Source organism: Anas acuta, chromosome 9 (assembly GCF_963932015.1).
Source record: "Anas acuta chromosome 9, bAnaAcu1.1, whole genome shotgun sequence".
In the NCBI taxonomy this organism is placed as follows: Eukaryota; Metazoa; Chordata; class Aves; order Anseriformes; family Anatidae; genus Anas; species Anas acuta.
The window spans coordinates 19,967,757-19,991,570 of NC_088987.1; the positions used below are offsets into that span (position 1 = coordinate 19,967,757).

At 37.5% G+C, this 23,814-nt stretch overlaps 1 protein-coding gene across 2 annotated transcripts in view; it reads right to left on the reverse strand.

Annotated features, from left to right (window-relative positions):
- Positions 1–205: 205 nt before the first annotated feature.
- Positions 206–23,814, reverse strand: part of SLC25A36 (solute carrier family 25 member 36) — a 33,433-nt gene continuing 9,824 nt past the window's right edge. Inside the window, exons 3-8 of one of the 2 annotated variants that reach the window (XM_068691562.1) lie at positions 20,087–20,164; positions 16,697–16,797; positions 9,932–9,976; positions 9,028–9,094; positions 5,446–5,735; positions 206–4,599 (exon numbers count right to left, since the gene is read on the reverse strand). In XM_068691562.1, the coding sequence (XP_068547663.1) occupies positions 4,406–4,599; positions 5,446–5,735; positions 9,028–9,094; positions 9,932–9,976; positions 16,697–16,797; positions 20,087–20,164 (775 nt within the window). In that variant the 3' untranslated portion in view covers positions 206–4,405. The remainder of the gene's footprint in view (positions 4,600–5,445; positions 5,736–9,027; positions 9,095–9,931; positions 9,977–16,696; positions 16,798–20,086; positions 20,165–23,814) is intronic. The other variant, XM_068691563.1, reaches the window with a different exon arrangement.

Consider the following 23,814-nt stretch of genomic DNA (forward strand, 5'->3'; position numbering starts at 1 on the left):
GCACTTTAAATGGCACAAACTTTCTGAACACCAGTTACTGAATCTCAGTTGACAAACAGTAACACGAGTATTCAAACTCAACTGCAAGAACACAGACTAATATAAAGCACCCATGAACCCCAACAAAAAAACCCATAGGTACAACACAGATCCATTACGTGCAGTTATTATAAAAAGACACAAGATCAAATGATTCACCATGGTCTCCTACTAAAATGCTCGTTTTTAATCACAACTGTCCAGGCACTGGTATGTATCAAAAATAAGAAATCAAAAAGGTTCAAAGTAGTGTACAGTTGAGCACAGAAGGCAACATTTGAGTAGAAGCACATCATTTTAATTTGCTTTGAAGTTTAAAGCAATCCAAACAAAAGAGTTAACTATATAAATACAGAGTAAATGCACATAGTTTACAGCCAACTACATGTATGCAAGAATAATAGCAAACCTCACATGAGCATGAAAGTATTCTGGAACTGTCATTTGTGAGTGTTTAGCTATGACTCCTAGGGCATAATTAAGTTCACATATGCAGGGTAGGCAGACTCACTTAAATAGAAGAACTGGAAACTTACTTAACTAAATCTTTACAGACAAAAGTTGAAAAAGGATTACATTTACCTAGGCACACTTCAGTGTTCAGCTTGTTTTCTGAATTTAAACAGTTCAAACAGGAAGCAACATTTACAGAGGCTCTCCAATATTTTGGATCTGGAAGTATTCTTCTCAAATGCTACAGTGTGAGGAATGTTACAAATGTAATTATAAGAACAAAAATGTAACAGCAGAAGCTGTCATTAACAAACATCTCAATTAGAAAGGAAACAAATGGAGTGCATTATGTAAACAGGGAACTAGATAGGTGCAATATCAATGTACTAGTGGACAGGCTGATGTTTCAGTTACAATTAAAATAAACAAAAACTCCATAAAACCCTAGTGTAAAACTACTTAAAACAACATAGTCTAGCAGATGAGTAATTCAGACAAACAGCAGAACTATCGGTCATTTTAAAGGCCAGGCTCAGCCCCCTGCGACACACCACAACTCACCTGTCAGCACGCAGCACTACAGGGACTGTAGGGCAATTAGAGGGGCAGTGAAATGTGACGGCACTCGCCGAAACCGATTTTTTCTGGCTTTCCAAACTCGGGCCATCCTTGGCACGTCACCCCCAGGATGCTACAGCAGCTGGGTGACAAGCAGCACAGCCACACAGGCAGCCAGGCAGCCCCTTTTCCCTCTGAGCAATGCAGGCTCCACTGCCATCTTTGGGCTGGTTCTGCAAAGTGCAGGCTCAGTGCTTCCCAAACCTAACCTTTTGCTGAGTCAAAACTGGTAGCTAGTAAGGGTTTATCTAGGCAAGGGAAATTGTGGAAAGAAACTAATTACTGAGGCTTGTTTTAAACATCCAAAAAACAATTTGCCTCTTTAGCAGGGAAAAAAAAAAAAAAGTGACGTAAATAAGCTACATTCAAATAGAAATTAGGATGACCATTTAAATTACAAGAAAGTTTAAATGCACTCCTTTTGGTTCTGTAGAAGAATAGTACAGAGTGTAGCATCTTCTAATTCCCTTTGAGCTTTTGGAATAAATAATCAGGAAAACTACAAAAATAATTTAAAGATCTTTGGGAAATATTTCAGAGGTAACTTTGTATGTACTGTACTTTAATGAAAAAGCCAAAAAACTTTGGGTTTATATTATATAAAGTAAGCCAAAAAACATGATCACCCCCTGAAGGCAAAAACATTGCTTAAACCCCCCTGAAGAAGGTGGAACCATAAGCTGATTGTCTACTTCTAGCTGCTGTCTCCCATACTCAGTTGGCCTTGTCAACATTCTCTACTTCAACTTTTGTTTTGAAAGTAACTGCAGGGGTCAGATCTCACCCAGAGAAGGCACACAGGAGGTACCCAGTGAGTTAATGGAAGAGATGTATGTGTAATCAAGGGAGACTGTTTCCAATAAACAAAGGAGAGCGACTTGCATGAAGCCTAGGCTAATGCAAGGCTTAATGTCAGCTATACTCACAAACTCCACAGTTGAATGTTGTCTTGTCAAGTTAAAGTTTGTCTGTGACCAAATAACTTGGATAGCCTGAAGAGTAATCCACTTTCTATAGATTTAAAGCTACAATAAGCAGCTATGCCTGCACTTAGTTTAGTTATCCGAATAATGGCATCACAGCAAGACTTCAGAGTCATGAATAATACTCCCGATTTTTCCTAGAAATCACTAGAAAAAGGTGCATTTTATTTAGAGCACACATATAAGCACTCCCTTCACTTCTTTAAATCAACCAAGTTCACCTTCGCAGACAGATCACAGACCACAGTATTTGTCTTTAAAAAGGTAAAACATGATTTTCCAAGGACAAAGAAGTCAGTACAGCCAAGCTTCCACTCCAAGGTCACTGCGTGTGCTATAGGTGGCAATCAGTAGTTACATGAAGTATTCAAAATTTTGGCAGCATGGAGAACATGACAAGATCAAAATAAAGGGAATGAAAAAAAAAACAGACTGCTTGCTCTGTAAGCTTCAAGTTTTCACATAAAGCCTACAGAACTACTGCAACAGAGATCCTACACATTTACAGCATGAAGTGCTTTATCCTGCAGTTACACGGAAATCAAACCACATGCCTTGTTTAAAACCCAACAGCATGTACTAACCACAGTTTGACTACAGATAATTGATAAGAGGAAGAAAAGTCACAAGCCAGAAGGCCACAAAGTGCATAAGGAGTCATTTATAAGAAAGCCATTGCACACAATGCACAGTTTAAGTACACTGAAGCACCACACTGGAAGAGCTGATAGCACAGTTCTGTCATACCAGTGTAGTGGCATTTATATGTAGAAAGCTATTGCCCCCAAATTACAATGGCCATCTTCTTCATAAGGATCATGGATGCATATTGATAAATATTCTAGGTGCAGACAGAAGATTTCTGTTTGGAAACATACACGAGTTCTTGTAACAGTAAACTTCTGGTTTTGACACTCCGACTGTATGATTTTGGAAAATGCTCTAAGTTATGACAGAGTTAACTAGCTAAGCCTTGTTGCTGAATGCAACTCATGGTTTTGCAACTGGTTTATAGAACAAAAAACAATTCCTGAAAATTCAAACAATCTGGAGGACAAGGTTATACTGTCAACTGAAATTCTGCACACAGGCTCAAGTTGGAAGAAGTGATATACCAATTATCAAGGGGAATGCTGATCAAAAAAATAAATCTAATTTACTCTTTTCTCCATCATTCTGTACGGGGGCTGTCTGCACTGAAGAGATTTATCTCAGCTTCAACATTTTCTGCTTCCTGTCACCCTAGCCATGGTGATGCATGTTCTTCCCCTCTACACCAATACAGATACTAGTAAGCTAGGTCAGGCTTTGCCCAAAGTTTTAGGATAAAACAGCTTGTTCTTAGGTAGCATTGAGCTATTTGAATAAATCCTGTCTTCACAAATGTTAGGCTGGACTAGGTAAGATATCCTATCACAGTAAGTATCCTTTAAAAGGCTAAGTAGCAGCATTCAGCTACTACCATAGCTGTGCGAGTGACCTGACAAGTTGGCAAGGAAACCAGATGATATAGGAGAGTGTTTCATAGGTCTCTTCCTTCTAAAAAGGAAGGAAATTTTCAGAAATTAAAAACAATGATGCAGCAGAACTAGAAATCCACATACACCAATATTAAGAGATGGATAACCTGAAGAGTTCAGCAATCAGATCCTCTCTCACTAACCTAGAACACTGCTCAAACTTAAAAAAACAAACAAATAAAAAAACACAAACAGCCAACAAGCATCACCTTTTTAAAGTGAAGAAATAATTCAGTTCTGGGTCCCTGCGCCATATCCTATCTCGAGGTAGCAACACTGAAAACTTTACACACTGACTACTACCTCAGTCTCTATACGAAACTTCAGAGCAACCAAATGGAAATTTCAGGTATGGAAAGGTATTAAAGTATCATCTTCCCCATTCTTCCAACAGGTTACTGTGCAGTAAAACAGAACAAAAAAGGATGTAGTTGAGAGCAATCATTAAGTGGGAATAAGGCTGCCCGAGAATGTTTTACACCCCCTCTCTCACTCATCAGGTCTCTGAAAACTGAATAGCGTTGTCTAGATTAACAGATGAAAATAAAGTAGCAATTTGGAATTAAGAGATGTATAAATGCATTCCCTAAGGGGCAGCTCCCATTTGCCACACTTCTGAGACCATACAATAAGGCAGCAAAATTATTCAGTTGCCCACAACCTTCTATTTTGTCCATAGCTGCATGTTCCTGATATAACTTTCCTTTTGCCCACCGCATTTGGCATTGACATTCAATGGTCCACTTCAGTCTTTCAATCTTCCAGCTTCCTCTAGAAAGCCATGACACGCTGCTATCCATCGAGCAAGTAGACTACCACTTCATAGGTTGACATCATGATAGCTGTGTTTGGAATCTGTCTGATCAGATGTGTAGTTAAACCTCGGTAAAGGGATCCATACCCTTCTTCTCGCACAAGCAAAGATAGCGTCTGGAAGAAAGATCTATATTTTGTTCCCTCTTCTCTTAGTCTTGTTCGTACAACCTCTGTATAAAGAAAACCACACATGATTATGTTTGCCACTTATCTTTCTCAGCAACCAACTAGTAATTTTACATTAAAAGGCAACCAATCCCCTTCCTCAAGTTCTTAATAACAGAAAACCTCTAAAAAAATAAACATAGAGGCAAAGCAGGTACATGTAAGAGGAAAACAAGTTAAATGTTTACGTATTGTCTACTAAATCGCTAAGCAAGAAGACTTTGCTCAGTTAAAATCCAGAAGAGAACTGTTTGGGCTTATGTTTTAACTTCAAAGTTGCCATGAATGAAGTACTCAATCCATCAAGCTTAATGTACATACAACTACTTGGCTGGAAAAATCAAATGCCACTGAAAACCAAACTAGGCTGCCTATTTTCTTACACGCCAGAAAGTTCTTCTTTCTGCATTGGGTTGACACAGTCTTATCTCAACCCATGAGCTTCTTCCTTTGTATTTTCTTCATATCCTGAGTGGGGAGGAGTAAGACAGCAGTGTGGTGGTGGTTAACTATCTACCGGTGGTAAACCACCACAGTCCACTATTGAGTTATGTGAAATTGCTGGCTATGTAGATTCCAAGTAACAAAGTACCTTCTCCCTAAGTACTCTGGGCCACAGCCTGGCAATTCCCTTGTAGAAATAAACATTGACAAAAAAATAGCCGTGATAGATATCCATTTTAAAATATTTTCATTTCTGAATACTATACTCATTTTGACTAGCTGAATGTGAAAAGCATTAGATAAAGGCACTGTTATTGAGCAAGCAAGTCCAAGTCTGCTACAAATCGCTGGAAAAACTCCATTTGATCACGTTGATTCAGGATCTCAGCTACACAAGCCCCACTTACCATGGGGATATGCTATTGATGTTGCACAAGTTTTGGAAGTGGCAGCAGCCATCATCATTCCAACAAAGTCCGAAGCTTCTTTTGCCGATTCATCCTCATTGTCCATGGCAGAAGCAGTCTTATACTCCAGTAGTTTTCTCTTAATACTCTCATAAATAACAAAATGAATTACAGTCTCAGATATGCCTGCATAGGATGCTGACATTCCTCTGTAAAAGCCTTTAATACCATCTGATCGATAAACTTTTTGGACACATTCAAACGCACTCATTCGTTTTTCTCCACGATTCCTAAGAAGAAAACAAGACAGACATCAAGATAGTGCAAATTGAGATTAGAAAATAATTAGGCAGTTTTTCTTGAGTGACAAGAAGATTTAGGAAACATCTCACACTGATGCTAAGGGTCCCTAATTCAAATACTTACGGGAACACAGAATTTGGAAGTGAATGTTCTAAATACCTTCAGCACTGAACACAAGTAAAGTACTACATTGATTCCAAGCCAAACTTTTTATAGTATGATTAAAGTAAAATATTACAGAGACAAATCAACTGGCTCTAGGCCTCCCAGTGTCTTGTGGAACAAAGGACTAAATTGCCTAAAAACAGACTCCCAAGCAGGCTTTATAAGCTAAGGCTTATGGGAGAAAAAAATAATACAATTTCCTTCTGCATAATGAGTGGATTCTCCCCTAAATTCTGCCTCAAATAAACAGCTCCTACAGCAATTACCCATCCCATTCCAGAAGGGCATGTCTTGCAGTACAGCCTTTAGGATGAATTGGGTGAGAGGCTCATAAACATGAAAGAAACAGAGGAGAGCTAGGGTTCCAACAGGCCTCAGAGCATCAGAGGTATCAGCAAACATCTGAAGAGGGCATGACAACCAACACAACATAGGCAGCTTTTATTTGATTCAGCTAAGCTGATGTCAAGGCATATGCTCCTTACACTTTGCAATATGCACACTGGACTTGAAGGACATCAAAATACTTGTCCTCAGCCTCTTGCTATTTATTTTCTGATGTCAGAACGAACTTCAAAAACCCAAGCCAAATTACATTAGACATTATCAAAAAATATTTGGGTAAAGAAAATCTAATTCCCATTTTTAGCTTACTTACTGAATTGAGTTCTGCATACTGAAAGATCTAACACACTGTACACAACTATGCATGACCCTTATGACACTACATAAAATCTGCTTCATTGCAGCAGGGAGCACAGGCACTTGAAGCATACGGATTCTGCCAGCAGAGGTCTCCTGAGTGAGCAAATTGCACAGATTAAAACAGCAAATAAGCTTTTAAGAAGTTACGTTAAGTCATATGCATACTGTCAAATCAGGACAGACAGTATGCAAGTAGAATAAGGCATCGCTAGATGGCAGAATTTCAATCCTGATGGCTTGACTCTGCAGCAGAAAGCACTGAAGCAAGGTTATCAGGCACTTTTTTAAGTGGTCCATGTGTACACATAGCTGTGAATCAGAACTTGACTGAGCTAGGTGGCAGATGCTGTGGAGTGGTGGGTAGTGCTGCTGGTAGGACAGGAGAACAGAGATGAAGAACAATTAGCAAGAGGAACAGCTAAACCTAGAAGCTGCAACTCCAGGAACAGCCCAATCTGTATGTCTCCTCTACACCTGGACAGGTAAACCTGTCTTACCTTTCTTACAGGACTGCTGCAAGAAATTGTTCTGACATTTAAGAGCCCTAGCATTGCCTCAAAGTCTATAACAACTTCACTCTGGAAACAAAACATGCCTTCTCCCCATTTTTACTGGGACCAGTGGGAATTTTGAAGAAAACCTCACCATAAACAAAACCAAGTGAGTATAATTATAGAATCAACCAGGTAGGAAAAGACCTCCAAGATCATCTAGTCCAACCTTTAAATAATCATACAGGCCAAGTGTTTTATGCCTCTAAAACCTGAAATATTAAAAACTAAAACTCTTCTAAGCTGAAAACACAGCATGTGTTAGGTTAGCCTGTATAACTGCTGTGTTCCACACTTAAAGATAGATTTCCTTGTTCTAGAAGGAAGCTCCCATATGAGCAACGGGTTTGTTACTACATACAGAAATAATGTGCACTCGTTAGTTTGAAAGCAATACAAAAACATGCTAAGGTTTGAACTGCAGGCTGTACAGCAAGAAGAGCTCACAATAATCTATTTTGTTTTAATGACATTTTGATGCACAGATACTCCTTAGGATACACATTGTCGTGACTAAGATTCAGGAGAACGCCACTGCACTAAAGTAGCTAGAAGATCTGCACATCTAAGGTTGTTACATGTACATCAGAAATTACCACTTGTCACAGACACCTATCCTCCCAAACAAATGCTATCACACTGTATGCTGGCACAGACCGTAACAGATTCACTTTACAAGAACAATCAAGGTTATAGTTTTAAACCATTTATTTGGGCTTACGGTTGGTGTATTTCAACCCTCTTTACATAAATTAGTACATTCTGCCCCAGCAACCTTCAGAGGTTTTTCAGTTTTCTTTGTTTTATAAGGAAGGAATTAAGTTGATTTCACTGTGTTTGTATTTCGTTTTTTAATTCTATTAATTATTTCAGTAAACTCTTAAACATGTAAGATTAGTGTTGCCTACGCTTGATAGTTACAATTCTCCCCAGAAATGAATCTCATTTGACAATGTCACTTAGAACTGACAATGTCAGTTTGGTAGGTTGTTTTGGTTTTGTTTTTCCTTCGAGAAATTATTACAGAGCAATGTTATTTTCTGAAGCAATGCTTTCATGCTTTACAACCAGAAACAGGTAAGCTACTAAGTTTTGTGGCTCATTAACGGATTTAGTATGGCTGCAAAGAGAACTGGATATTGCACTCTTTACAGGAAGTTTATAAAATGAACAGGACGGTTGTATTTAGACATTTGCATCTCATCAGTCTCTCCCTAGTTTTAAATAGATGACAATAGAGGTCAGTCTTCCTCTCCATTTGCATAAGGTTCTACGTCATTACAAGTACTGTAACCAATAAACACTTTGTGTAATCAATTTCTGTAATAAATTCAGACAACTTCTATTGCCTGTTCCACATTAGGGAAATTCCTGTGTTTGGATCAATGAAAGCAGGCTTCTGCTTTTTATAGACTAGAGCTCACTATACGTGAAAAACTAAGAGCAGATTGGGGTTTCATCATTTTACTAAACTTTCACTAAAATACTTAAATTCTTATTTAAAACACTTAAATTCTAATTTCAGGAACTTTTAGCTCAACAACTAACAACAAAAAGACTGCATTACTGAAGGGAAACGTAAGCATATGTTGGTAGAATATAAGACTGTTAACCCTGTAATTCATTCCAAATTTGTTGGCCAGTGTACTACAGTATCTCAAGCACGCCTTAGAACAGAGAGATTAAAGAAAAATGATTATAACAACAAGTGTAACTCGCAGATAGATCAGTACCAACTTCGTAATTCAAAAGTTTTGGATATTGAAAGAGTCGATCCAAATACTTCCGTTCAGAACACTTACGCAAAGTTTAAATCTAACAGCAGTGAGATTTCCAGTTGTCACCAGTAAATTCTTACCTTGCATCAAGCTGTAATCGTGTCTTTACTAGCCAAATGGGATTGGTTGTTGTGATTGCAGTAAAACCTAATATTTAAAAAAGAAAAAGTTAGATGTGATAGTATCATAAAGGCAACTGCAGCTAAGTTTGAAACACACACAGAAAGGTAGGATGCAAAAACTCGGACTATACTGATTTTTACAAAGTACCCATTGTAGCCTTTTACTGACATTTTATGAACCCATACAGCTAATAATCATCTAGCTTTTTTTAATTTCACATTAAGATTTTAAGTTTACTCTTAGCAAGGGTTTCCCCACATATAAAATAAGCCCAATTATGTATACTTCTGTCTATATAATCATACCAACCCTTTTTTTTTTTTTTTGACAGTACAGATAAACAAAGCTAGCTAGACTAATATCAGCCAATCAATTTGGAAAATATTTCAGTACGAACAGGTTGCAGATACAGCTACAGCATTTAATATAACTTAAACAATTGTGTCAATTTAATTTGCTACCTGAAATACAATCCGAGTTTACAAGCATGCAAACTGAATAAATACTACTTTTGGTGCAGTTAAAAGGCGTGTGTTACTGTCAGTTAAGAGACCTTTAATACTGAACTAGGAAGAGCAGTTAAATTTATCAGGTAATATTTTATTTAGTATTCAAAGCAGAGATTGTTGGTTGGCCCAGGAATACTTTTACAAGCGTATGAGTGTTTAAATTGTTAAAGTAAATAGTATGACTTCTAACTATCCAGACAGACAGCAACTATTCAGGCTTGCATCAGGACTATTGGTTAAAGCTTTGATTTTCAGTCCACTGAAGAAAAAGAAAAGGAAGAGAAAGAAGGAAACAAATTAAAAAAAAAAAAAAAAAGAAGAAAGAAAGAAAAGAAGTAAGAATCATTCTTACTTCTGCACAACCGTGGAGAGAAAAAGAGCAGAGTGAAAGGCAGCTCTGAAAAAAAAAAATCAAAATAAAAAACCATCTCGAGTCATAATACCACACGTGCACCATTAATGAGGTGACATGTCTGCAGGAGAGGAAAGGAAAAGGGAAGAGCTGGAACATGGCCAGGCAAAAGATGATAAATTTAGACACTTGCTTTCTAAGTGACACACATCACTGATATATCACTACAGAGACATGCTGCCCTCCTGCGAGGGAAGGGACGGGGCTTGCAGGAAAGCAACGAGGAGTTATCTCGTTCAGTGCATATCTGGTGCACGATACTTATACAACGAACAGGCTATTGATGAGCTTGTTTATGGAGATCATTAACAGCTTACATAAATATAAATATTGAGCAGAACTGCTTGCATACCAGTTACTTCTGTTTAATCATAATCTATGTTTACATTGCACACAAATGACTGCAATACTCTGAGAAATGCCAGGGGATCTTAACTGTTGTAAGGTTTGTTCTGCCCTCCCCATCCCCAAGTCTTAAATAGGTTATTAGGATTTTCAGTTACAGTTCTCCAGACAAACTATGAGGTTTAGCAGGTACTAGGATTTAGCTATACTTCTGTGCCAAAATAGCAAGAACACTTAAGGGATTTCAGTTTAATCTTTTGATTAAATAGATTTTTAAACTGTCTCAAACCTCTTAACTAAAAAACTTCCTGTGAACTCATTGGTCATAAAGATTTGGGGTTGCTTTTTGATACGCTACTTATTTTTTTCTATGTCTAAGTAAATAAATAGCCCTCCATACGATGGAGTGAAATAATAACAAGCCTAAAATGTTTTTATACCTGCATTCCACACAGTCAAATTATTACGTAAAAAACTCAAAGTATCAGCGACCTACTCTGCCTTAACAAGGCACTGGATGTTTTTTTAAACATATCTGCAAAAAAGCTCTGCAATTCAACTAGTCTGAGCCCTTCTGACCTGTCTAAGGCTTTATGGTACAGGAATTCCACTGAACTAAATTGAACTAAATGTACACCTCTATACTAGCACTAGCAAAGCTTTAATTTTCTTACCTTAAAATCAGAATCTTTCCACACCTACAGTGCATGAAAGGCACTAGTAATTAACAGGACTGAAAGAAAGGCTTTGAAATAAGGTGGCAAAAAAATAACTCAATTCCACTACAAACACACGTATTCCAGAAAAGGCTTCTCTCAAAAAAGCCAAGATCAGTTCTAAAGTGCCTCCTAGCTCTTAGAGAGTGTTTAATGAGTCAAACAAGAACAAAACGTTTTTGCTTCTTATTTATCTAGCGTTACATGCTCTGAAATGTTCTTACTGCTAGCCTGTACTTGGAAGCATTATCTGCTGGGCCCTTTCTCTTTCCTATCGAAGTCGGAGAACTGGTCTCTGAAGATGCTTAATCTGTAACAGGAAACAGAGGTGAAATCAGAGGCAACAAGAGGCAATTTTTGCTGTCCAAATGTTATCCAAGAAGTAACATTTGCCCGCAGCGGCAGCCTCATATTTCTGAGGAGAGTATATTGGAAACTGTCAGCAAGTAGCGGTTGGCACAGGTTGGCTTATTCTGTCTAAACTTCCTCTCCCTAGGTTGCTTTAAGCATTATTTAAGCATAGTACTCCTAACAGTAGGCTCAGACACTTAGCAACAGGCATTATTCTCCCCAGGGCTGCCATAAGCCTTCGTAGCACAACAGTTTGTATCAAAGCTTTCAAATCAAAGAGCCTTCAATAATTCAGGTTTCAAGATGAAATGACTACAGCTCAATTCTTACAGGTAATATAGTAAATAGCCAGTGCAAGAAGAAAAATAAAGAGTTGAGTGATGCTGACCTCAAGGAAGAGGCTCCAAAACAAGAAATATCCACAATTTGGCGATCTTTGATAAGATAAGCTTTTATTTTTAAATATAGTAAGTCTATAGCAAAAGTACTAGTTAAAACATAGGTGCAGGGCTTTCAACAACTATTAAGCTCTATCATTTCATTTTTATTCCTTTTTTTTTTTTTTTGAAGTCTTAAAACTAAACTTTATAATGGTTTACAATGCTTATCAACGTGTTGTATTCTCAAGAGATTAAGATTCCAGATTAATTTTAAAATCAATCTGGCAATACAAGAAATTCCTGTATTGTCTGTATTTTAGTTTGTTCTATGAAATTATATCCAAACTTCAGACAGAAAATATCGCAATCTACTTTTTGAGCTATATGAGCTAATGACAGGTAAGATCCCAGGTATTCCTATTATGCATCATATTTCAGAAGTGGTTGTTTTTTTTTTGATCTGTAAGCCAATGTAATTGATAGACGCATGTGAATATGGAATGCTGAATTGGAAATCCAAAGTGGTAAAATAAAAACAAACCAAAAGAGAAAAGAGAAAGAGACAGAAAGGAGATTGTATACATATTAAAAACAAAAAAGAAAATGAAAAAAAGAGGTATTTGAAATAACGTGACAACAAAGAATATCAGCTGCAGCATTTTAAAGGCAGCTTGGGGACACACAAAAAAAAAAAACAACAACAAAAAACTTGTTTAACTCAGCAAGGGACTTGGAATTAGCCAACAGAGCTAAGTAAAAGTAGCAGCCATCAGTGAAAGGTATTTTCCACCTTTCCCTGAACTGCACAAAGTTAACTCTTAACAGAGTTCAGGAGACGTGATGTCTTTGCACAATGCACATAATGTGAATTCAAGATAATGAAAGTGAATTCCCCTTATTTTGTTTATTTAATAGATATTACAAACCCAATGTGTGGTTCTTACACTAGAGGCTGCAAGAGACGCTCAGTTCAGTACTCACGAGGTTTAAGTTAGTCCATATTTCTGCAGGAAGTGACCTGCGGATGGGGAGCATGAGATGACACGATCTCACTCTTTTCACGGGAGAAATGTACAGTAAATGCCTAAAATAGACACAGGCTTTTCTGTATCATAACAACAAGCAGTGACCTCATCAGACACATGTGTACAAATCGAATCCCATTGGAAGGATTTGTGAATTAGTTATTGTGAGATCTAACTTTTTTCAGGTAAAAGTTTAGGAAAAAACGCAAGAAAAATAATCAGAACAGGCCACAGGTATTAAAATAGTTGTGTAAAATGCACTGAGTACTGAAATTTCTGCTCATTTGCAGCAGTTCAATTTTACATCTCCAAATACTTACCTATGTTTGAGATTTACAAGTGAGCCCTTCTCCTTTCCCACTACCTCCCAAATATCTTTAAAAAAAAGTAAAGTCATCTTAGGACGGAAAAAAATAGATGCCTTATGAAATCAATCTTTCTAATGTCAATAATCAATGAATTACATGTGCCTTGTACTTGGTATTCAAGTTATCTGTGTATATACTAAAAGGCTACAAAAAGTATATTACCTTAATAGGTAATAAAGTGGTCCCAAATTAAAAAAAAAAGTTGCACTTGGGTTGGTTTGCCGTAGAGTTCCAAAACCAGCAGCAATAGTATACTAGGCAAAGTAGTTCTGCAGCAGATTTGCATCTGCATTGCCTGAATAATGCTATAAATCACTAAAAGGGCAATTCAGAAAGCCAAACAGGAAGTCACCATCTCATTCAGTTCCCTACGTAAGATTTTATTCTCTGTTGTGGTAAGAGAGGTTGAGTAGGTACAATGAGAAGGCAGAGTTTGCAGTGAATGTGAGAATTTAGCCTAAGTTTGCAATGTACAGAGAAACCATCTTCACAAAAGCAAACACTCATTCTTGTAGTATGCTTCGAATCTCTTCACTGTGCAAGCATGCAAGAATCGTGTGATAAACCAGGTGGTGAGCAAAAAGGATTGCTGAGTATTCCTTTATGGGGATATAAAGGTATTTTAGGATTTATGGTAATGTGAATTATATGCTGGAAGCTAGCACATAGAAAAAGGAAAACAATTTCGAATTGCATAAGGCATCGGTTTATTAATATGTAGTGTTATTTGTCCTCCTTCGGATAAAACAAACTTAACAAAGAAGTGTTAATAAAACTAAGAATGTATATTTATCTTGAGAAGGAAGAATCAGGCCTAAAAACCAAAAAAGTTTAAAAAACTGTACCTCAGCTTCTTGCACCCAAAAAAGCTGTGTGCATAAATAAATCCTTATTTAATATAGCATCAGTCTAGCCTGGGATACTTATGTATTAACCTATCATACATGCAAACAGTATTTAAAGCTGTCTGAAGTTCACTATTTAAAGTACTTTCATGTATGCATGAGATAAAGCCATGGATAACTTAGTATTTTTTTTAATTTTTTTTAAATTACATTTTTGTATTACTGTATTTTGCAATCTACACGAAAAACTTCATAAACGCAAATGTCATCTCATGCTCATCAGGTATGAGAAGCCTTTATGTGAGAGAAAGGTCTATCCAAAGAAAAAAAAAATAATCACTTATTTAACACTCAGGAACTCAATTCCTTACTGAAACCCATGGCAGCTGCAAAAGAAAAAACCAATACTGATTATTTTTGCTAGTTGTTGCAAGTTTATCCACCTTGCCAATTTTGAAATCTTAATATCCAAAACATGTTATGGTGATCTTGTGTTAACCTGTTTAAGTCAACCAATTACAAATTCCCATTTGATCTTGCCCCTGTTCTTTTGCCATTTCCTTGAGATGTTTTGCATCACAGAGCAATACAAACCTTGCAGGTAAAACTTAATGGCTGCTTTAAGTGCATTTTCTGAAATATATTAGAATTGCAAAAACATGGTTAGCATGTTCCCAGGAAAGCACTTTTAACTACAGTCCATGTATATCAGTACACTACCAGTGCTGAGTATCAAGAAATTGTTTGTCAAAGAACCTCCTTCTACAGGTCTTCCAGAGAACGCCTGGAATATACAGTGCCAAGCTGGTCACAAAGAAGAAAACAAAAAAAATCCACGACCTGTAGTGTGAACCTATGCTCTGCCCTCAGTTTCATCAGCTACATGGTTCAGCAATACAGCTGCAGTACTAGGTAAGTGTGAGAAAAGTAACAGTCACAGAAGCGTTCAATATGAAAGTTGGTATAGAAATGCAAAAAAGGCAAACAGCAGTTAAGGTAAAACAGATTTACCCCAGTCTCCAGAAGTTGTAAGTGCAAATGCGTAATACCAACCTTCTGAAAGGGAAGCAAGTCAGTAAGCAGATACAGAACTCCTGGACAAGCTATAGTCTGCATCTGCAAGTGCTTGGGAAAAGCCACTACATCATATCTCCATAAAACTTATTTTTATGATGGAATCAGGACAGTAACTTGAAAAATAAGGAACACTCTGAAGCTTCAATTCTCTGCAGCAATGCACAAGTTATACAATTTGTCTTCAATTGACGATACACGTAATTTTTTTCCCCTATTGCCCATACATTCCCCCTCCCCCCCAAATTTTATTTTTATGTTTTCTCCTATTAACAAACAGTTGAAGACAAAAAAAAATAAAAATTATATAATTAGGGTTTCTGAGGAGATTAGCTGATTAGGATGAACTTTTCATGAAAACCCTTTTCCAGCACGTTCCCCGTGCTGCTCACCTACAAACAGAACACACACTGGCAGGTGATAAAAACACTGTGGTTTTGAGCACCCTAATTTGCCCATTTAAGATAAAATAGCTGTCCTTATGTCTGTCAGAAGGTTAAATACAGCCATCACATTTCTCATGTGATAGAGATAAGCATTAGCGTGTTATTTAACTAAAAAGCTAACGTCCCTTAAATTTACTATGCTATCTAACATTTTCTTTGTACCAGATTATTAGCAAGTATTCAACAGAAAAGTTACCCTACTCATCTTTCTGATATCACCTTCGACAGTCCATTTTAGATTGATTGCAAAATTTGACATGAATTATAAGGTTCAAGAGGCTATCATGTCAGAATTCATCTGTGAAATATCTATGACCTATACTGAAAAAAAGAAAAACTTTGAAATATTTGTTTCTAAAGAAACATTGTTTCGTAGAAAAGACAGGCAACAAATTGTTGCCACCTCATTTTGGTTTTCCCAGGACAAGTCCTTTATCAGAAACCAGCTCAGTTGCCTTTAACTCCCCTTGTTAACAATCCCACAGCATAGAACACACAAATCAAGCAACAATCAGTGGCAATTGCTGAAATACATGTATAACAAAGTTACACTGCAGATTGAAGTAGGAATTCATTTCCAGACTTGAAAATATATGAATATGCTAGAAGTCTGCTCTTCTATGCCACTTGAGTGGTTGAGCAAACTTCATGTAGACTAGTGTCTGAGCAAAGGATTTGGAGGGGAGGAGGGGGCTGTTACACAGTTACACAAATATGTGCAAGTATATCTCAGAAAGGCAAAAACAAGTCAGATATACAAAGCTGCAACAGAAAAAGTGAGGGTAAAAAATAGATTCCAAACTATTTAGCCAGAGTTCAGTGCACACTGTGTTGTTTATAGTTTGCAGAGCAGATAGTTACTGTGTTTAAAGCACTCATTTTTCATTTCACAAATTTAGAATTGAGGAAGCAGACATGCAAGTTTTCCTGGAAAATGCTATTCACACACACGGTTAAAGACTTCAATTAACATCAAGTGCAAAGTTTCATGCACACAGTCTCCAGGTGGCTTGTTTAACCAGAGGCCAAAAAAGGTAACCATTGCAGAAAGAAGTCATTCAACCACTGAACACTTTATTTTTTCCACATTTACTGCCACCTCTCATTTGTCTGTAGAATCTAGAATGAAGAAGCTAAAAAGCTACAGATCCTTACCTGCCACACCAGCTGAAATCATGTGTACCTGGGTAGAATCTGGATTGAAAATATTGTTCAACTTTTCCTTGCAGTTTGAGTAAGCAGCAAAATATATCGCTCTAAAATTAGAACAAGATCTGAGTTATGCTATGTTTTATGCATTGATGCCCTTACTAGCAGTGCCACTAACTTCACTAACTCAAGCTCATCTTCTCTCAAGCCTTATTTCTTAAGTAAAAAAAACACTCAACGTTATAATTCCTGCAAAGCATTGGGACTGTTTTAGGAATGAAGAAAATGAGCACACTTTACAATGTTATTTCTTACACAACAGCTCCAGTTAACACTCAGGGAGGGGAAGAATACCTAATTATAAATAGAAGTACAGCAACAGTTTCTGTGACACTAGGAAGTTTAGCCCAGAAAGCAGAACACTGTTGAAGTGAGAACTGAAGTTACATTGTTTGGTATTTCTTTAACAGACTTTGTTCTAAAGGTGTAAGCTCCTTTCAACATTACAATTTGAGAAGAAATAGAAAATATATAGGACTTGTTTATTTAAAAGAAACATTAAATATTTATAATTACATTTATATTTTAAAAGCTTCGGCAACTCTGAAGATGGGAACCACACTTGCTTTCTATAGTTCTGTATTTTGATTGGGCACTTTGTATGTTCCCCCTACCCCCCCGAATATACTACATAGAAAATATTTCTAAACTTGTACTACTTTCAAGTTTGTAACCTGCTATCAAGACAAAGCTAGGCAAAAAAGTTAGCATGTCAATGTAATATGATGAAGATACTTGTTTTCATTCATTAGAGCCATTACAATGATTTTAAGTACACAGAAAATACATTTTGAATTTGCAACTGTTGTTTTTCAACAACTTAGACACCTCTCTACAAAAGAAAAAAAATCCAAGCTTTCATGAACAGACCATTAACCTCATTAGCAGTACAAACATGTTTTTCTTTATTATAAAAAATGATAAAGTGTTTGCTCAATGGCTGTAATTTCTAAAATGGAATCTGAACCCAGTTAAGTATACTGGATGTGTTACGAAACATGCTTCTCTACAGCTTATTTAAACAAAGACCTGCTGTTAAGTCCACTTAGCTAGTACCAAATTGAAATGAAGTGCAGGATGAAAACAGTCTGCCAGAGGGCAAGGGAGATGTGCTTATTTATAAGGCATTACAGCAAGTAGACATTTTTAGTATGAACACTGAAAAAAGCAAGCTAACTATTTTATGTGAGGGAAGATGTGAAAGGAAACTAAACAAAATTTACTGAAAAGCAATTTACTGAAAGTCTGATTGATGGGTTGTTGTTGGTTTTGGTTTTTTGTTTGTTTGTTTTGCAATTGAGGATCTTTTCATTGAGGGTAATCACAAAATGGAATTCAGTGGTGCTAAGAATGATCATGAGTTAAGAATGATGGTTGCAATGCATCTTTTAAGTCTCTTGACAAAGGAAAAAGAAAAGTTAACATGTTTATGAAAAAAAAAAAAAAGTGCTAAGTTCCAAGAGCTTACTTTCCCTGAATGATGATGCAGAGATCAATGGGCCTTTATGGGTTGATAAATTACATGTAAAGATTTCTTTTTTTTGTGCAGAAGGATAAAGTGAGAGCTGGCAGAGCAAGCCTGCGGTCCACACATGGTGTACATTTGCATGCTTTTAGTGCAGGGTGAATAAAGCTGCAGGTACTAAAGATATAAACTGCAATCATGCATTGTTTTATTATAGAAGGAGAACACAGAACAAAACTGAAGAGATTAAAGGGACAGGAAGAGAAAACTTCCTAGCAATGGCAACAGTTGGAATGAGAGAAAGCATCCATAATGAACATTTAGAACCAGACTGGACTACCGAGCAGAATTGCATTCTTCAGTTTAGGAACTATCTGGCTTAGAAAATGTGAAAACAATTCCTTACCTATGACCCATGTTTTTTGTTGGTGGTTCCTGGTTTTAAAATACAAGTAGCATTGCATGTGGCAAAGTCTTCAAATGCTAATTTCCCAACAGCAGATTAAGAGAACATGACCCTAGATTTTCCTTATGCTCATTTCCTCATTGAGGGGATTATATTCAGAATGATGAAATATTATATGCTGAGATCCCACAGGTGTCAAGAACACAGCTACTAGAATGATTTCAGCTTCTCCACATGTCAATTCTAAGGTAATGATCAGAAAATACCTCAAGGATTCCTAGTATTTCAAAAAAAAAAAAAACCCGCTAAAATAAAAGTATTCCAACTGCTGAATTATGCTTTTCTCTTCATACAGGGAACCTACATAGCAACATCTTATGTGTCAGATTCAAGTAGAAGACAGAGCAATGCTGAATAGAAAATGTATTTGAATAATATTTTCCAGAAGCATCCAAGACCCTTGAACCACTATCATTAAAATATTCCCCAACTGGGCGTGCAGGAAAAAGGAATAATCTTCTGTTCAGACCAAGAAGTAAAGGGAAGAAGTGCACTAAGTCAATGGAGGAATAAAACCATTGTGAATATATATTCCTGCTGCAAAAAGACATTTCCCTTAAAAACAGAAGAGAAAGGAACAAAAATAGGCCAAAAGATAGCTAGCCTCATTAGGACTAAGTAGTTTTACACATCTTGGCCTTCATGCTCTTCCTTAGCTATTCTATTTTTGGAACATACTTCAGCTAACACTTGTAAGCAAGGATCAATTCAAACTGGTGTAACTGAGGTCTGTATAAACCTCACTCTGCTAACAGCAGCAGCTAGAGCATTAAGGCTGCGGCAGAACAACTGACAGCCACAACACCACTGCCAGTCGGTCCAGATTTACATTCTGGTTTGCTGCATTCTCTGTCACTGCCCCACTACTTTTTGGAGTCCAGCCCACTGCTGGATCAGCCTCATCTGTGACAGCTGTGTCTCACCCAGCCCATTCTTGCTCTTTTTCAAAACAGGCTTCCCACTGCATTAGGCCAGTGGTCTGTGCTTCAACAGAATTCAGGAGGGGAGAAAGACACGGTGTTTTGAAGCTGGTCACACAACTGCTTTTTGAAGATGATGGATTAACTGAAGGCTAAATCTACCTGTGCATAAGGCACAAACTTCTGCTTACATGTGCAACTTCTTAACTGGAAGAAGCTCAATAACAAATAACATTCAGAAAGAGGCGTTAGTAAATGCTCAGGTAGCTGGTGCAGGGATGTGGGACTAGAGCTGTGCAGCACGAGTGACTCATTGTTTCAGACAAACTAACCCTGAAACAATTTTTTCTATTTACTAGATATTTACTATTTACACTACAGATGCAATAACACACTTGAAATAAACCCTAAATCCCTTGAAAAATATACAGCAACCAAAATTTCACTGAAATTATTTCACTTACTGAATGCCTGTTTGTATTTACCTGGAAGGAGCAACGCCTACCAAATTAGGACCCAGCCCTCTAAACAGAGAACGAGGACCTTCTTTTTGCAAGATCATCCTAGAAAACAAAAGTGACATACTTTAATATTCACATCAAAATTAAAGAACACACTAACAACCATTACAAAATCATTTTAAGCTCTAATCTTTGTGTACACATCCATTAATAACCTTGACAATGCAATGTTCACCACAAAAGATGGATCATTTCCCAGAACTGGCATAATATAAATTCAACGGCTGCTTGACATACCATAAAAATCCAGGAAATAAAGACAGAAGTAATGGCTTATGACATCTATACAGACTCTCCCCAAAGATCAAGCACATATGATGCTACCTATTGTTAAGCAGTTAAAGTGTCCTTATATGAGAGAAAATAGTAAGCACTTAAATGTTCATGTTCCCGTAAGCTCTTCTAAATTGCTTTAGAGAGAAATATCAGTTTCTGCTCTATATTCATCACCATTAGCTCCTAATTTGGGAACTTTCTTTGGATGAGAGGGGCAGGGAGTGAAAGGGAAAACAGGAAAATTTATAAAGATTCAGCTACAGGAACAGTCGGGTGCCTCCTAAGGGCAGTTTAAGGAGACGTTCACTCTGATGCTTAAATCATGTCCAGCCAAGCATATCTTTTGCAAGCTATCACCCACTCTTCTCAAAAAGACAGCATGGTTTTGCATGTGCTACCCTGGTTTGATTCGACAAGACTCAGTACAGTAAGGTACACGTCAAAAGTTCAATGTAAAGCAGCCATTTGGATGAGAAGTGTTGCCTCCACTGTCCCTATAAATCATATGATTTAAATCAGCACGTTTCAAAACGTGCTGTGTCATTCACATGATTTTGAAAGATTTACCTTTGCACTGCAAGATTCAAACTACACTACACGTGACCTCTAGTGGTATGTGAACTGTTTCAGTGTCAGGGAGCCTTCTACAGCCCCCTACCCCTTGCTCTGCCCTCCCTATTCCCCCAGAGAGCTTCCTCTTACACTGGGCACTGCTTCACAAACCTATAGGCATTCGTGTCAGTTGCAGCACCACAATGCAGCTCCTTCTATGCCAGAAGCGCTCAACGTCTTTGAGATCTTTTTTCTAGTGGTTATGAGAAAAATTGGTGGTAATCAGAGTATATAAGATACTCTACAAAGTGTTCCACTAGAAATCATTCTTAGCTTTACTCTTTCTATAAGTTACAGTGATTATTTTGACTCTGCTGAATTATAAGGAAACAGATTCCCCCCGATGTGAGAAGTGGCCCTCCCATTAGGCTAGGAGGTATTCCCTCCTCCATCCATCCATCAGCAACCGCTTATCAGTTCTGAAACACTGCCTGTGTGCTCCTGGCCAAGCACTGCTGCTGGCCATGCAACAAGTGGGTTTTCTTTAACTCATTCCTGAAAAGACAATCCCCACCTCTGCGGGTAAGATATGACCTCCCACCTTTGTGGGACTTACAGAGAAACAGAGGGGTAACTAGTCAACTGAAACATCAAGCAAGGTGTTACTCGTATGTCAGTGTTTGGAATATCTTTCCCACAAAACTATGTTTTTTTAAAACAAAGAGACCAGGTTGAAGACCATTATGCAACAAGTTATCTTGGTACATTACGAGGATACCCATTAATATCCAGTTTCAGTGAAACCAATCTGTCCAACAAACTAGATGCTAATCAGATACAGTATTTTAAAAAGTACAGCAAGATATGGGAGACCGAAGGAGGAGAAACGAGGACTACCTGCGTCCCTATCACTGCAAACTGCTCTAGCAATTCAGTTAGGCACAGCTTTTAAGTTAGGAATTAACTGCTTCACTGGACATTGCAACATAAAACTCAGTGCTTATTTATTTAGAAACACGGGCCAATACACACAAATATTTCTTCTTCAAAGAGATGTGCAGGTTAATGACAAGTCAATTGCTCAATAAAGCAAACTACCATTGTATAAATGGCCATTTTGCTTGCAATTTACTATCAGAACAAACAGAAGAAAGTCATCCATAGCACTGAAAGAGATTCCAAATCTATTCTGATTTCCAGCAGCTGAGATTGTCTATTTTATCACAGTTTTGCTGTCAAATCAAAACAAAAGTTTACAAAGTTTGTTCTCAGTAATCAAAAATAAAGCAGTGTTTGTGAACTGTTGCGTCAGTGTGAAATAGTCACCATGACTGTTTAGGAAAATCAGCATATCATGTGTCCAGCAATGCCGTAGCTTCATATCTACAACAATTAATATGAATCCACTGAGTGAGTAAAGTTGCTTCACAGCAATAATTGGAGTATTAAAAAGCACTTTGGAAATCCTCATTACTTGGACAAGTGTGTTATCCTAAAATCAATTCTAACGCTTTTGGAATGAACTGTTTGAGATAATCTTAGCATATTCCATAAAGCTCAGCATGGTCGCAGCATCAGATGATAGCAAAGCTGTACCCAATTAACACGTGATCTGTGCCCACATAACACACTACTACTTGAACATCACCTTACACCACAATATGAAGTGTTGCAAATACATGCGTGTAAGCACAAATATGAATGCATACAAAGCAGCAGGAACCTCAGTGTCTCAGAGAAATTTATGAGTAAAGTCTCTTTTTTGTTTCCTCTAGATCTACAGTGTCCCAAGACTTGCTGGAGTAACTAAGAATTCAAGGGAAGTCACAGCAGAATTTCCCCTAACAGCAGGCAGAAAGGACTGTAATGGTTGTAGTTATTGATGCTCTTCTGCATTCCCAGACACCAGCTGCAGGAGTTAAATTCTACTCTGAAAATAAGACACAATCTTTTTGCATTAAAGATCAGATCCCAGAGCCTGCACTGTTTAGTGAAACCAGAGAACAGCAAACCCACAGCTGAGAGAGCAGTACAAATGTTCCATACAGCCTCAACTGACCTGCCAGTGTTATGTGGGGCAGTCCGCATTGCAAGGTCGGTCAGATTTCCATTATTAAGTCCTCTGGTTTAAACTCAGTCGAGGTTAGATATAACAGGCATCAGCAACATGATATGCCCAACAGATACTTATGAATAAGGGAATTCGCTTCTGTTGCCAGAGAATGCAGTCACCTGCACTAGCTCTTCTCAGTTTGTTTCCTGGCACAGATGCCTTTTAAGTCACCTCTGTTGACACTAAGGATGCAGAACTGACTCCACAACAGTTAGCTAACTGGAATTCTGACAGCATTTGCCTAATTCAACTCGCTTTTAGACGAACAAGTACTTTAAGCTCACTCATGAGAGCCTTGGCACACTGCACTGAATTTGGTGTGAGAAAAGACAACCAAACCCTAACCCACAAATCAGAAAACATCAAGTATCGATAAAGGCATAAGTGACGGAGATCCAGATTGAGTTCCCTGCTAAATCCACTGAGATCACTAGTATCTTAAAGCAGAGGCCTAAAATAATTATGTTCTACAACTACATATTTCTACAGACACAGCACATTGCCATGTCATCTGGGATTTTTTTTTTCCATATTTGTTGTATTCAAAGAATTTGAAGCCTACAGAAGTTACTTGGCATTTCAGTAATTTGATACTTACAAGGAATAAAACACATCTAAGCAAAGAACAAAAGGAACAGTAGATACATATTCTCATACCAAGGATCAAGAATTAACATGTGTAGTAGCAATTTAAAAACAAAAAAAAACAAACAGCCCTAGCAATGAAGTTCATCATGAACTACCTCTACCA